This window comes from Salvia splendens, chromosome 18, assembly GCF_004379255.2.
Source record: "Salvia splendens isolate huo1 chromosome 18, SspV2, whole genome shotgun sequence".
Lineage (NCBI taxonomy): Eukaryota > Viridiplantae > Streptophyta > Magnoliopsida > Lamiales > Lamiaceae > Salvia > Salvia splendens.
The window spans coordinates 16140622-16156979 of record NC_056049.1 but is presented as its reverse complement, the minus strand read 5'-3'; the positions used below and the strand labels follow the sequence as shown (position 1 = coordinate 16156979).

Sequence of the window (16358 nt, the reverse complement as noted above, 5' to 3'; positions counted from 1 at the left end):
CCAAGTTAAAGCGTGGCAGCAGCCAACCCCCTGTTCACTACTCACACACTTGATACACTACCTTCTCTGTGGGATCGACCCCGAACTTGCCGCTTTACTGTTAAAGTAGTGCAAAATTGGGAGTTTATAAATTACATTGGTGGCGTGTGATAGCGAGATCAACTTGATCAAGTGGCAACGACATTTGGTAACTGATCCATCCGGTTCAGTTATCTCTTCCATATAACTTGAATCCAAGAGAAAAAGCCGCGATCATTAGGCCCGCCAAGTATCTTTGAATAAGCTGACATATGAAGCAACCATTCATCTTAATTCTATTGTAAGATATGTAAAACCAAGGTTCATAAACGAAGGAAAAACGCTAATCTTTGAGTAGCTTATATTATATCACAGGCATATATATTTAAGTATATAAAACACAAAAGAATGTTACCTTGTGCATGAAAACATACACTTTTGTATCAGCTGAATATTTTGTTGAAAATTAAATATATAATATAAACTGTAATAAATTGTATGTTTACATATGTGACATTGATCTAATGTTTAAGTAAGAAAACACTCTAATAACATCTACTATTAGTCAAGATGACAGAAAAAAAAATGCTAAAACTTGGACGTCAAAATCATTGTATCATTTTCTCTCTATTGCACTGCTCTTCACTTGTTTCTTTTTCCAAATCTTGTTGAGAACAAAGCTATTGATTCGACCGAGAAGCCCCTTTTTACGGTGTTCATCCTTCTTCTCAGACTTAGCAGCAGCAATAGGCTTGGCCGGAATGGGAATGGAATGGGAGGCGAGGGCCTGCTCAAGTTGGCCTCGAATCCGTTCCAAATCGATGTTGAAATTTGCAGAAAGAGTAACTTTAGAAGCTAAAGAGGATGGTGATGTCATGCCTAACTCGCCAACCGCCACACGGCCTTGATGATAACGATCAATGGCTTGTATCAACGGGGCAGCACGCTGTCGAAAATGCTCAACCACAAAGCTCTCAAAATTCTGTGGCGGGCGTTTGATGATCTTTTGCATAGTGGTGCAGGAGAGGATGAAGGCATTCTCGTTGTAGCGATTGGAACGCTTCACCCACATAGAGTTCTTCGTGTTTTTCAATGGCGCGAAGACAGGCTCGTTGAAATAAGGCCTTGAGTTCAACACAAGGCCTTGGATTGAGACAAGGAGCTGGAGAATGGTGGATGAATTAGTCCACTTTTCTTGTTTTGTGCCACTCCATGTGTTGATCAAGCTTAGGCAAAGAGTGCCGGTTTGATAGAGATTGGGATTCAAACGGTAGCCGTGTGAGTGATAATACACTTGTGGTGGAACGTTGGGGTAATCGGATGGCAGGAAGATGTCGAAGAAGAAGAGGCCGTCATGGTATGGAGTTCCAGCGGGGCCAACGATGACTGCGCGAAGCAGATCGATCCTCGTTTCGTAGAGCTGGACATGGATGGAATCTGGGAGGTTTCCTTCTAGGATTCTCCATTCCCTCATGATCTTGGCATTGTTGGTTTTCTGAGATGTATGGTTAATGAAGTGATGATCCTTTGCTACTTCCACAGAGTCAAAATTCATGCCATCACTTCCCATTTTATCTATGGAGACAATAAACAAATTCATGAGATATGTTTGAATATATCTGTCCAATTTTGAAGTAATATTCTACTCTTGTGTTATGTCCTTCCAATATAACAATATGTTCCATTACTAAATAGTAGTGGTATATTGCATATTTTAGGGCGTAGAGTACAAACATATACTATCATCGTAGACAACTAAAACTTTTAACCCTAAACCCTTTGATGAAGAACTATGATTAAACTTTAATCAGAGCGAGTCCAAAAACATAAATAACCAGAGTTAGTCCTAAATTAATTTTATGTTTATGTTTGCTTTACGCTTTATCTCCGGACACGTGTAAGCAGACGTAGTTCTAAATTAATTATCTGCAACATAGTGACAATCTTACCACATGATAAGAGTAATTAAAGAAATTAGTCACAGTATGAGAAAAGATACAAATACCTGGTAGATGAATTTGAATTGGATAGCTTGCGGATTTCAGAAAAGATTCCTGAATCTATAGAATGTTTAAGATGTTTAATTATGAGCCTAAGAAGTCCCTTTGTAATGTAGATAAGATAGATTTAGAATAGGATTTGAAAAACTATATTTACGTTAAAGAGTAAAACAGCCTATTAAATAATTAAAATATGAATAAAATATGGAAGACAGTTTGAAACTGATTGATATAACATAATATTTTATATTATATCCATTTAAAGTGGGATTTGGAGAATGAATCTGAGGGTAAACCTATTTTAAGAATAATAAATTTTAACATGGAATTTTGGCTTCTTTCCCAAATCAAAATCTGATCAACTCATTATTATATTATTAATGACGGTTATAGTATATAATTTCATAATTTTATGCCTAAAAATCTAATGTAAAAATAATAGTATACGTATAATCTTATTCTCATAACAGGGAGTACTATAAATTTATGCTAAATATACTGCTATTTTAGAGACCAAATCATAATCAACATGAAAATCAAACACAAAAGACATGCAGCTAAGCGTTAGATAAACCGAGTCGAAGATCGCCAACTCGACTAAACCCAAATAAAAAAGTCTCTAATTTTAATTAATTTATTTATACTTTGATATCGCAATACTGTTCTTAGAAACAAATGATTAACTTCTTGTTTGCTCTTTTTAAATAATTTTTAGGCCATGGCTTCAATCTCCGCATCAAAAGATGCTGATATACATGCTGCTAGATTGAGGTGAGTTATTCGCTCTTCTTTTATTAGGTTTGTTTGTATACTGTTCCTTTCTTCGGATAAAATACGTAATGTGAATCTTGGAGTATACATAAATTTTATGTTTTAGGGGTTTCATTGTACGTATGTTTTGTAATTTTTCTAGCTAATATATAAAAATTTTACTACGCATCCAACTCCGAAAAATAGCCTTGTTTGTTTATTTTGAATCGTCCACTAAATTCAGTTTTTATCTATTCATAGTAAGTTTTCCTATCTAATAAATTCCAATACACTAATCATTTTTTCGCTCTTTCTATCTTACTTTATTAATTTTGCATTAAATCCACGTTGTCTAAAGTTAAGACTATTTTCTATAGACGGATGTAAGATATCATAAAAAACAATTACAATCATAATAATTACTCCCTCCGTTCCATCACAGTTAAGTTATTTCCTTATATAGTATTCCCTCTGTTCCGTGGTAGTCAGCAACGGAACCACGTAGGGACAAGGGCTTTGCCGGCACCAGACCCCCTCCCCCCCTACAGCCCAACTCCAACGGTCTCCACCCCAGAGCGGGCCTTGCACTCCAAGTCTCCAACTCCAGCGGTGAGCAAAAAAACTAGAAACCGAACATCCGAATAGGATCAAACCGAAATTTTGAAATTCTGTTAAGTTTTTCGGTTCGGTTTTGAAAATACAAAAATTTTGGTTTTTTTGTTCGATTCGGGTGAAGAAAAAACCGAAAAACCAAATTACTATATTTTAAATAATATTTTATATATATATATATTCTATTAATTTAATATATTATATAATATAATATATATATTGATAAGTCGTATTCTAGCCCTTGGTTACTGGTCAGTATGATGTGCATAATTGATTATATCTGCAAAGCAGTTGCTCAAAGTGTGCAGGTTGAGTGTTCTACCCAGTAGGCAAAGCTTCAGTTACTTCAGGTGAAAAGGGCGTCAGAACGATTACGTACTGACCAGTATACATGCAAAAATGGCTCGAGATGGAGAAGAAGGATAGCTGGGACTGATCAACCACAATTAAGGGCAAAGAAGTCATCTCGCCACAAGGTTTTACCCTAAAATCAAGGGTAAGCCTCCCTATAAAAGGAAGCCACTTGGAGAGAGAGGGGGACTCATTTTTCATCATCATCACTCTTAGGTAGAATTCTCTCGGTAGTTCAGTCCTTCAGCCCAGTCCAGAGTCTCGTTCCTCGCCACAGCCATGGTCACTTGAAGATCATCAGTTCGCTCGTTCCAGCCAGTTTATTCCGTAGTCGTAGCAGTTCCATCGCCCGGAGTGGCAAAACAATCTTTATTCGCTTTCTTAGTTAACCTTTACTTGTTTTCTATCGTTAGATCTGCTGCATTTTCAGTACTTATCATCCTTTGAAGTGTTTTGTTGAGATCCAAACGTTTTATGCAATGAAGTTGTTTTTATGTATCTTTTTCTGTTCAATTCTGCTTCATTCTGCCTAGGTAGCTTAAATCTAGTTGTTTCAGTAATTTCTAAGTGTTGGAAGCATGATTTCATTTGGAGTTGTTCGATCTGTGATTTGTTAGTTCAGTGGTTGTTTAGATTAATTTTCCAGAAGTGTCTTAGTGTGAAATCCGAGTTTACGTTATTCTGCCACCTTGCATGTTGACCAGTAAGCATAATTGCAGTTTCAGTGTTCGATCTTTTGATTCGAAGTTTTAATTGTAGATCTGAGCTGTGAAGTTTGTTAATCTGTGTTTCTCGTCCATGAAATCTGAGATTGTTGTTCTGAGTTTATTCATGTTGAAGAAGATAACATCCACATCCAAGTTTGGGACCACTTTTACTTTTTAGTTACTTTTGCTTTTGTCATTTACTTTTTCTACCTTTTCAGCTGGTACCCTACAGATCTGTCAGCCTAGTCACCTAACTACTTTTTTTTCCTCTGATATTCTATTTAACCTTTTATAGTAAACTAGCACTTTGCATATACTTCCTGAAGTGGTGGTCCTCTCACTCGACTCTAATGTCGAATGACTAGACTCAGGAGTAAGCAAGTGTGCACATATGAGAATTAATGCAAAGCTCGGTCCAGACACAACGCTCCTTAAATCCACTGGATCACTGGGTCCAGGAACTCAAGAGAACTACAGTGTTTTTGTCGTTGGACACACTCGACTCCCCTTCAAAAATAAATCCCTCAACCCGAATACTATGAATTAGTATAGGGAAGTGGGGTCGATCCCACAGAGATGGATTCGCGAAGTAGTGCTAAGAGACTATAGAAACAAACGGCTGCTGCCACGCAAAGGGGTTGAGATTTTAACTATCACTAGATCTAGGCAAGAAATGTAAACGCTAGACCTAGGACACAGAAAACTTACTGGAATCAGACATCAAATCCGAAAGACACAATTACTCCCTAGACTAAGTAAACAATTACCTAATCTAGCTAAACAAAAAGCAACTAACAGTGGGGACCATGTTTCCAGAAATAGCAAGTACGGTAAAAGCTGCAGACAACCAACCCATGCAATTTCCTAACCAACTCAGACGCGTAAATGCAGAAAACAGAGCATACTCCTGGATTCGAACAGAATATAGAAATTTGGACGCCGGAAACTTGCTACGAGTCGGAAATACACCAGATCTACGTAAACTAGGCGAAATGAAATGAAAACACGTAAGCGCGGCATAAAATTAAACACTCCTGCTCAGAATCACGTCGGACGCTTAATCCACTCCGGATCCAAGCAATCCAAACTCAACAATCAACAAAATCAACTCCATAACTCCGATTCTAACAGATCTGCTCCGATCACCGCCAAATTCCAACAATCACGAACAACTCCACAACATTAACCAGACAAAACCCCGATTCATTCACAAACCAGCTCCATTCTCCCAGATTCAACCATTAACCTGCAATAATCCAGAAATCAACCAACTCCAACAATCCAACTCCAGAATTCAAGTAAACACAATCAAACAACAGGAACCATCACGATCGACGTAAACGAAAACGAAACTTGCATAACAGTAAGAAATATCCAGAAACAAAAGAGGTCCGAGCTTCGAACAGCGAAGCTCGGCGAATTCAGCAGAAACGAAAGTGGAAAATAAATTGTTTCTTCGCCCTAAAGAAGGACGGTGTTACAACCAGATCGAAAATGTATGAAAGCTAGAGGTGAACCCCCTAGTGTGCCCTGAATTTCCCACCAAAAGAACCCAAGAGTGTGAAGAGAATGGACTAAGCTACAGGCTGTTAGCAAGGTCTCCACCGAGAAGATCCCTCCAGCTTGCATGCTTCTTCCTTTTATAGATGCGGACATAGCCTTCTAGAGTCTTTGTAGAAATCCCTATTCTACCCTTCAACTCCGAGGCTTCCTCCGTCAAGCAATTTCCTTCATAATGTCCACTTTTTCGCCAGTTTCATAGGACCATGCAAGCGTCCTCTTCTTTTCCTGGATCTAGCGAAAATCTTCACACACCTGGCTTGAATCGTGCGTTAGACCCAGTAATTTCACGAAATAAAACCCCTAGACCGATGCATGAAATTAGCCTTATCAAACTGCTCACACTTAAACCATGCTTGTCCTCAAGTATGAAAGACAAGAAAATAGGAATAAGGCGAATTTCAATGCATGGTTACCAAGTAAAATCCTAAAAAATGAAAACAAACTCCTAGACCTAAGCAACTACGGAATTGGAAAAGAAAACAACACAAAGAACAGAAACACAACAAAACAAACAAGCATGAACTAGTTTCGAATTTTAAGCTACTATCCCCACAAGTTTAAGTTCAATCTAATCGATTACAGTCTTCAAATCTTCCCCCTTCCTTCGTCTGCCTAAACGGTCCGTCAGTTTGTCAAGATAGCCTATCGATTTCCCATCTGTTAGGTTCGTTCGATCACTCATTCCTCACCAGGGATGCTAGGATCAAAACGCTCCACAGTTAAGGTTATACCACTGATGCGTCGGGTTATGAGAATTTTTTCCTTCTTACTTCTCCTTTCCTATGAATTTCCCTGGGTCAGGCTACGATTTTTCTGCCCTTAAGGATTATAATTTTTTTTTTCCTCATTTTTCTGTATTATGACCCCTTTTCCCCTGGACTTCGTCCAGCTTATACCTCCGAATTTTTTTTTTTTTTTTTCAAACCTCCCCTGGACTTTGTCCAGCTTATACCTCCTTTTTCTGGACTTCGTCCAGCTTATACCTCCGGTTTTCTGGACTTTGTCCAGCTTATACCTTCTTAACCCATTTTTTTTCTCCTTCATACTCTACTCCCTAAGCATCGAGTGGCAGCCCAATTTACATGTTAGCACAAAAGGTGTTTAGGCTTATAACTCACTTTATAGTAGGGCTGCACAGCTAGGTTATCTAAGGCATTTTCCATCGTCCTAACTTCATTCAGATCGAATTCGGCTTATTAAGGAAGAAGGTGTCAAAGTTGATCTGCTTTCTTTCTTCAATCACTCTTACTAAGGGAAACCTGCCTTATTATCTCACTAGCTCATGCGAAACACACATCCTAAAGACTCTAAAACAGAAAAAAAAAAAAAACAGACACATACTTACTCCCCCCCTCCCACTTCACTCAAGCTTGTCCCTAAGCTATCCTAGTGAAGGGGGGAAAAGGAAGTAAGAACAGCAGACAACAAACAAAACATATGAACAAAACAAACTTCTCACACTTAGACCGAACATCGGGCTAAGTGGGAGAAGGCGCAACATACAAAACCAAGACATGCAAAACAAAAGCCCCTTCTCACACTTAGACCAAAAAATGGGCTAAGTGTGGGAAGGTATAACACATATGTACAAACGAAGCACGCTGGCACATAAAAACACAAACGAAAGAAAAACGAAAAGTAAAAGACAGAAAAAAAAAAAGAATTACTTGGTTTTGGGGGATTTTAATTCGGGGTCTGGCCCCCGCGAGGGCCAGACTTTGGTGGCACTGTCTGCTGGGTCACCTTAGCTTTCTTTCGTGCCGGTGACTCCGGCGTCTCCTTCTGATCTTCTGTGGGTCGGGGTACGGTTTTCTTCAAAATCACGGGACTAGAGGAAGACGAGGTGGTCTGAGGCCTTTGGGCTTGTGGCGGCTTCTGCACAACTAGACTCCCTTGACCCGGCGTCTTGGAACCGCCGCTAGGTTCAGGAAGTCCCTTCGGTGTCTCGGTGAACTTCGCTTGAAGCCACTTCGTCATCTTCATCATCAGTGCGACGCCCTCCGTCATCCGCTCAGTACATCTGGACGATGATACCACTTGATCAGAAATGCGCCCCTTGACGGCCACCATTTCCTCCCGAACCTTCCCAACTTCCGTCCTTATTTCTTCCAGTTCCGTTCGTACTCCAGCGACTTCTTTCCTGACACTCTCAGCCTCAGCACTATTCTTCCCTTCTCCCCGCAGGGCCACAATCCCCTCCAAAACCATTTTCATTTCTGACCTCATCCAACCAACCTCCTTTCGCACTTCCTCTATTTCTATCCTGGCTCCTGCTTCCATGTCAGCAGTATCCTTCACTTCCGCCACATCGGGTTCCTGTTTCACCTGAGTCTCTGACTGCCCAACCTCGTAAAAGCATACTTCCCTTCCGCGTGCGATCAGCAACCCTTTATTGAAAAAATAATCCATGTTAAAAACCTCAGGGGGCGAGCATGTCTTTACCTCTCGGCATGCCTTATGGAACTTCATGATCACATTCCTCTGCAGATAAGCCCCGAGTAGGTGGCATGTGTATAGGTGCCGAGAAGGATTTGCAGTCACTTGATGGCAGGCTTGGGCTAACCAGTAGCCCAAGTGAACTCTTACCCCCGTAGCCATGCACCATGTGAAGTACAGATCGGCGGTAGTCAGAGCGTTATTGGCTGTGCCCATTAAATTGTAACTAATAAAAGTCTGGGCAAATCGCAGGACCCTGTCCTCAATATGGTGTGCCTTCAAACAACTTGTTTTAAACTGACCCACCCTCGGGTGAGTCAAAACCTCCCATGCGCTTTGCGCTTTGAATCCCGGCGTCATTTTCGGCGGACCCACCATTCTTGCATTCCACAGGCCCTCATCGTCCTCCGTTCGTGTCAGCAAACCCATCCGCAAGGTCCATTCCCGGATGCTCATCGTATGTTCCTCATTGAGAAGTCTGAAATTAATTGAGTCAGCATCCAAATCTGTAGTGGACTTAAATCGGAAGGTGGAAAAGAATTCTCGGGCCAGGTCAATCGGAACCTCGACAGTACTGTGCTTGAGCAACCAATCGAAGCTTATGGCGTCGATATAAGTCCTGAATTCACCGTTGCAAGCAATCTTCTTGAGCTCCGATGAGCTATACATCTTTCCAGACTTAGCGACCTTCCCCTCAGTACTCTTCTCTTTATAAATGGCCTTGCGTTTTGGGTCGTCAAACTTCCTCATTTCATCTAGCAAGCTGTTTGTTATCCACACTTCGGCTGGCTCAAAGTTGAGTTTCTCTTCTTGTTCTTCTTCCGAGTCACTGGAGTCAGAGGGGCTCTCGGTTTCTGCGGCATATGGCACCTTAGCTGCCGGCGGAAGTGTGGATTCAGTAGACTTCCCTCTTGCCTTCTTGGTCGAGGAAGGAGCAATTTGTTTCCCCTTCCTTTTCTTCTCAGCCGCTTGGCGGCGTTTCTCCTCATCACTCTCCCCCCTGCCAGGTCTGGGAGAGTTCTCTTGTTCAGATGCTGCGGTCTCTAGACCTAGCAATTCTTCCTCCGTCGGCTTCACTGTTTCATCAATCTCATCAAGGAGGCTCCGGCGAGCCCGCCTCCTAGCATCTCTGGGATTTACCGGTGAGTCGGTCTCCTCTGGGATCTCGGTCAGATCCACAATCAAATCCACCCCAGCGTCTGCGGGTTCCTGGCCAACTTCAGAATCGAGGGCTTCTCCCTCCGTGGACAACAATGGGGTTGCCCCCGAAATATAAACAGGGGTCTCTACCCCCTCAAATCCTTCTCCGACGTGGGCCTCAGTACCCACCGGTTTCTCGGGGGTATCCCCCTCCACATTTTGTTCAGAATTTAGGGCCTCGTCGCCCTCATCTTTACCAACTATAGGGGCCTCAGAAATACTAACATCAACAACAAAATCTTTGACTTCCCCAGACGGTTTCAGAACATCTCTCTCAACACATTCCTCACTGGCGAGTACGGGATTCACCCCCTCGGAAACACTAATCGAAATAAGGGTTTCCCCCTCAGTTGCAGAGTCTAACCTTGGTTCGTTCACAGCCAACAATTCCAACCCTGTGACCAGATCTGAGTCGTCTTCACGATCCCCTGTTGTGGGTGGTTCCGGACTGGTGGTCGTGGATTCTGGAACGTCCTCCGGTTGTGTGGTGGTCTCTGGAACAACTGTCTCCTCTAGTACGGGAGTGGGTTCTGGAATGGCGATGACTTCTTGAACGATTTCAGGTTCGGCGACGGGTTCTGAAACGGCCTCCGGTTGTGGTAAACCGGTTGCAAACATGGCGAATGCCTCCATCGTCTTCTCCGCACCCCCGAATTTCTGGAATAGCTCGGCCATAAACGTTGTCGCACTTGAATCGGCGGATCCTGAGGTGTTCCCGGCACTTTGCTTGTTATCCATGGAGAACTCTGCAAAATTTTTTACACAGACTTGGACGGAAATTACTTTGATTAGGGTTAGAAAAGAGAAAGCCTAGAGAGAATTTGGGGAATTTCGGATGTAGAGAGAGAGAGAGTGAATAAGTAAAATAAAAGGAGAACACGGTTATTATCCGATAGGTATGGGCGAGGACGGTTTTTGTTGCAGGTAGTTTGCAGGCATGACGCTAGCGACCGTACGCCTCCCCATAAAGGTGTCTTTTGAAATCCGAACCGGTGCCTACTGCCTCCAAAATTTTACTCCTTAATTCCCTGCCCAAGTAACTTCCTTCTGCAAAATCACACTTAGAGAAAAACATTAAACTTAAAATTGAAACGCCAGACTCCCCGGGTCTAGGGTATGACAGTATCAAAAACATTCCTTAAGGAGCCTGGTATTTCAAAAATATTTTTGGAAGATTGTTTGTTTTTTGATTTGTTTGGGTTTTCTTGATTTACTAAAAGCGACTAAATATTTACAATTTATGTTCCAGTGTTCTCAAGATTCCCTAGACCAGGCCATGACAAAACTTCTTCGATACTGGACCTAGGAAATCTCTAAGAACACTCACTTCCCAGAATGATCAGGCGATATTAGGGAGTACGCGTAGTGGAACTTCGTCCACTACACACATCTCCGAGTTATCCCTAAATACCTTTACCCTATGGCCATTGACAAGAAATGGAGTAGAGTTTGAAAAACTTCCCTGGATTTCTACCGCTCCGTTCGCACGCAGACTCACAACAGTGTATGGTCCAGTCCATTTGGACTTCAGCTTACCGGGCATTAACTTGAGTCGGGACTGGAACAGGAGAACCTTCTGCCCCACTTGCAGTTCCTTGGTCCGGAGATTCTTATCATGCCACAACTTGGTCTTTTCCTTGTACCACATTGCTGACTCATAGGATTCAAGTCGCAATTCTTCCAACTCCTGGAGTTGCAGTTTCCTCTCTTCCTCACAAGCTTGAGGATTCATATTAATCTCCTTGACCGCCCAGTACGCCTTGTGCTCAATTCCCACCGGCAAGTGACACATCTTACCGAATACTAACCTGTAAGGAGACATTCCAATGGGCGTTTTATACAATGTTCTGTATGCCCATAATGCATCATCAATTCTCTTGCTCCAGTCTTTCCTCGACGGATTCACCGTTTTTTCCAGGATCGCTTTGATTTCTCTGATTGATATTTCTGCCTGGCCGTTAGATTGAGGATGATAAGGTGTAGACAATCTGTGGTGGACGCCATACTTTCTCATCAAAGCTTCAATAGTCCGGTTGCGGAAATGTGTCCCATTGTCAGATATTATAGCTCTGGGCACTCCGTACCGATTGAAGACATTAGCTCTAAGAAACTTCGATACCTCCTTAGCTTCGCAAGATGTGGTCGCCTTGGCTTCTATCCATTTCGAAACATAATCCACTGCCACTAGTATGTATGTATTCCCGTATGAAGATGGAAATGGACCCATGAAGTCCATTCCCCAAACATCGAAAATTTCACAAATGATCACCGGGACTTGCGGCATTTCATCTATTCTGGAGATTCCCCCAGTCTGTTGACACCTCTCACAATTCTGACAAAACTCGAACGCATCCTTATGCAATGTAGGCCAGTAAAAACCAATATCTAACACCTTCCTTGCAGTCTTCCTAGGTCCAAAGTGACCTCCACATACTAGAGCATGGCAATGATTCAACACATCCCTCTGTTCCCACTCCGGAATACACCTCCGGATTACTTGGTCGGCTCCCATTCACCACAAATACGGGTCATCCCAGAAATAGTACTTGGCCTCGCTCTTCAATTTCATCTTCTGGGCCCGGGAAATTACTTGCGAACTGGGCACCTCTCCAGTGAACCATGGCTCAGCGAACCATGGCTCAGCGTTTTGATGACATTTCCCTTTTTCGGCATCCCCTTGACCTGTTAACACCATAATCTCTTCCCAGCTGATAGGTCGAGGAAATTTTTTCACGTAGTACAAATGTTCCTCTGGGAATGCATCCGGTATTGCTTCCTCGGTCTCCCCTTGAAATATCCTGCTCAGATGATCGGCTACTTTATTTTCTGTTCCCTTTTTGTCTCTGACTTCCCAATCGAATTCCTGCAAAAGCAACACCCATCGGATTAATCTCGGCTTGGATTCTTTCTTTGCCAACAGGTACTTTATAGCCGCGTGGTCGGTGAAGACTATCACCCTCGACCCAAGCAAGTACGGGCGAAATTTCTCAAATGAGTATACTACCGCTAGCATTTCTTTTTCAGTAGTGTCATAATTTCTCTGAGCTTGATTCAGCGTTTTTGAAGCATAAAAGATCACATAGCTTTTCCCATCAACTCTTTGACCTAGCACCGCTCCCACCGCATAATCGCTTGCGTCACACATAATCTCAAAGGGTAGATTCCAGTCGGGCGCTCTAATAATAGGCACAGATACTAGCCTGTCTTTTAACAACTGAAAAGCCTTTTTGCATTCCTCATCAAAGACAAAATCAACATCGTTATGCAACAAGTTGGTGAGTGGCTGAGCAATTTTTGCGAAATCTTTTATGAACCTCCTATAGAATCCGGCATGCCCTAGGAATCCTCTCACCTCCTTCTGATTCGTCGGGTAAGGCAGTTTTGAGATCACCTCAATCTTTGCCTGGTCTACCTGTATACCTCTTTCCGAGACTACGTGCCCTAGGACAATTCCCTCAGGGACCATAAAGTGGCATTTCTCGAAGTTTAAAACCAAATGTTTTTCCTGGCACCTTCTCAATACTATATCCAAACTAGCCAAACATGAGTCAAATGAATTCCCGTACACAGTGAAGTCGTCCATAAAAATCTTGATGCAGTCCTCCAAGAGATCCGAGAAGATACTCATCATACACCGCTGAAAAGTGCCTGGCGCATTGCACAGGCAAAACGGCATCCTCCTGTAAGCATACGTGCCGAAAGGACACGTGAAAGTTGTCTTCTCCTGGTCCTCGGGATCCACATAGATTTGAAAATACCCACTATACCCGTCTAGGAAACAGAAGTATTGCTTGCCCGCTAGCCTCTCCAGCATCTGGTCAATGAAAGGTAGAGGGAAATGGTATTTCTTGGTCGCTTCATTTAACTTCCTATAATCGATGCACATCCTCCACCCAGTGACTAGTCTGGTGGGCACCAATTCATTCTTGTCGTTCTTGACCACCTGTATTCCTGACTTCTTGGGTACCATATGGACTGGACTCACCCATTCACTGTCTGGTATGGAATAAATGATTCCTAGGGAGAGTAGTTTCAATACTTCCTTCAGCACTTCCTCCCTCATGTTAGGATTCAATTTGCGTTGAGGATCTCTGCAGGCTTTTGCTCCTTCCTCCAAGAGGATGTGATGCCTGCACAAATCTGGACTAATTCCTACCAGGTCAGAGAGTGTCCACCCAATAGCCTTCTTGTTTCTTCGGATTACCTTCAGCAGTTCCTCTTCATGTCCCTCGGTCAAGCTGCTGTTGATAATCACAGGGAAAGTTCATTTTCCTCTAAATAAGCATACTTTAGGCCTGGTGGGAGTGTTTTCAACTCTTTCTTGGGAACGTCTTTTTCCTTGGGCAAGGGATTTTTCTCTGTTGTTTCGGTTGTCATTCCCTTCCTCGACCCAGCAGAACCTTCCACACTCGTCACATAAGGTGTATTCCTTGACCTAGCTAGCTCCGGATTTGCACAGAATTCCAGAATTGCTTCAGCTAACTCCTCATCAGATAACTCACTTGTGTTCATTGCTTGACACCAACTGGCCACTTCTCTATCAATGGCATGACTCATCTCGGAGTTCTCAATCTGTTCCTGCATTAATTCCGTCTCAAGGTATTCTTGGACCAAAGGGTTAATAACATCTATAGCATGCAAATTTTCAACGTCAAGAGGTTTCTTCATTGCCTCATCAATGCTGAATGTGTATTTCTCCCCATTATAATCAAGGCAAATTGTTCCATCAAAAACATCAATGATAGTCTTAGCGGTACGTAGGAAGGGTCTCCCTAAAAGTACTCCGCCCGACTCTGCAAACTCATTATCACTCATCTTAATCACATGAAAATCAGCAGGGTACAAGAAGTCATGTACCTTGACTATCACATTCTCAAGCACCCCTTCAGGACAGATGCATGACCTGTCCGCCAGTTGAATCACTACCTTCGTGTCTACCATGCCTACCCCCACTAATTTCTTGTATATGGAAAGTGGTAACACATTTATCGACGCACCCAAATCACACATAGCATGCTCGATTTTCACGTCACCAATAGAGATGGGTAAGGTGAACATACCTGGGTCATTGCATTTTGAAGGCATCTTCCTCTTCTGAATCACTGCGGAGACGTTCTCGCCTATCAGAATTTTCCCACTGGGTCTAGCCTTCCCAGCTATAAATTCCTTGATGAACTTGCTAAAGACTGGCATCTTCAGGGCCTGTAAGAATGGCAGATTGATCTCCAACTTCCCAAAAATGTCCATGAAGTCCATCGGCTCTTCCCTTTGCTTCTTGGCTTCCCCTCGGCTTGGAAAGGGTTTCGGTCGCTTTCCTGCTCCGGTAGAACTTTCAGCTGATAACTCTCCAGTTTCTTTTCCCACTGCCTCATCTTCCAACTCCGGCTCTGGATCGAGGAAGAATGATTCAGTTGATCTAGGCAAAGGTTTCTCAAAATCTCCTGTCTTAAGGTCATCCTTGACCAAGGGAATACTCCCCCCCAAGTGTCTTGGCCTAGGAATTGTATCCTCTTCTTCCCTGTCTTCTTTGGGATCTGTCACCTCCTTTGTTCTTACCACTGGCCCATCATACCCTTTCCCAGATCTCAAGGTAATCTGACTTATATTAGCTCTATCAGGTGGCCTTACTGAGGCAAGAATTTTGCCCTCGTTTCCCCGCTTATCACTCAAGGAAGTAGCTATTTGTGACAGTTGCTTTGCCAGCATATCCATCGCTGCCTTCTGTTCCTGTTGAGCATCTTGAAGCTTGTGCACTACGTCATTGTTCAATTGCAGGTTGTTTTGCATATGTTGCTGAGAACTGCCGAGGTCGTGCACCATATCATCGATACTCTTTGGTGGTTTCGGGGTTGACTGGGCCCTGGCCCTATACTCAGAGTTGGTCCACTTGCTTGATTCTGATGAGCGTTTCCTTGACCGCCTGAAGAGTTATTGTATTGATTTCCTTGGCCCTGGTAATTGTTCTGATAATTCCTTTGGTGTGGGGGTACATAAGAGTTCCCCTGATTGCTCTGATTCCTGTTTCCCCAGCTCGAGTGGTCTCCTTGGTTCTGATTAATCCAGTTGCCCTGCCCCTTTTGATTCCTTCCTGACCAGTTACCTTGTCTTTCGGACTGAGGTGCAAACTGCTGACTTTGTTGTGGTGCCGGCTGATTCTGTTCATTGTCAGTCCATCTGAAATTTGGATGGTTTCTCCAAGGCGCATCTCTTTGTCTTCCTGGATTCCAGCTCCCATCGGGATTCCAACTTCCCATTGCATTGACCTGGGCCTGATAATCTCCTTCCTGGGTCCCGTAATATTGTTGCATTTGATTATCTCCTGGACCAGGAGATTTCTCCTTCCCTTGTGAAGCCAGTGGAATCGTCTTTTCAATCGCGTTCAAAAGAGCCTTCTCGAGCCTATCAATCCTTGCTTCGACTTTGTCATCTTCTTGTTCTCTCACAGCATGCACCGATCCTCTTTTCACTGCATTCCTAGGGTTATCGTACGCCTTCTTAGCGTCAATCAACTTCCCTAGGATCTCTCTTGCCTCACTTCCCCTTTTTCTTGTGAAATTTCCCCCACTCGAGGAGTTCATTAAGTCCTTTGACTCGGGAGTTGCTCCTTCGTAAAACAGAGAGTAGGTCTCTGCCTCTATCATTCGATGATTTGGGCATGCATCCAACAACCCCTTAAATCTCGACCAATACTGACTCAACGATTCATCATAATCTTGCTTAC

General features: G+C 43.0%; 1 protein-coding gene across 1 annotated transcript; it reads right to left on the bottom strand.

Annotated features, from left to right (window-relative positions):
* Positions 1–625: 625 nt before the first annotated feature.
* Positions 626–10270, bottom strand: LOC121776804 (probable ubiquitin-conjugating enzyme E2 23). Its single transcript, XM_042173969.1, has 3 exons — positions 9794–10270; positions 2024–2078; positions 626–1593 (listed from the first exon to the last, which is right to left on the bottom strand). Exons 1-3 carry the CDS (start codon positions 10268–10270, stop codon positions 635–637), a joined length of 1491 nt encoding a protein of 496 aa, XP_042029903.1. The 3' UTR covers positions 626–634.
* Positions 10271–16358: the final 6088 nt, after the last annotated feature.

What these genes read in the sequence shown, in the direction of transcription:
- LOC121776804 (XM_042173969.1), bottom strand. Translation starts at nt 10,270, where the DNA reads ATGGAGGCATTCGCCATGTTTGCAACCGGTTTACCACAACCGGAGGCC. An exon ending in CCCTAAATTCTGAACAAAAT is followed by an intron (nt 2,079 to 9,793) that starts GTGGAGGGGGAT and finishes AACATTCTATAG; the next exon opens with ATTCAGGAATCTTTTCTGAA. An exon ending in AATTCAAATTCATCTACCAG is followed by an intron (nt 1,594 to 2,023) that starts GTATTTGTATCT and finishes TTGTCTCCATAG; the next exon opens with ATAAAATGGGAAGTGATGGC.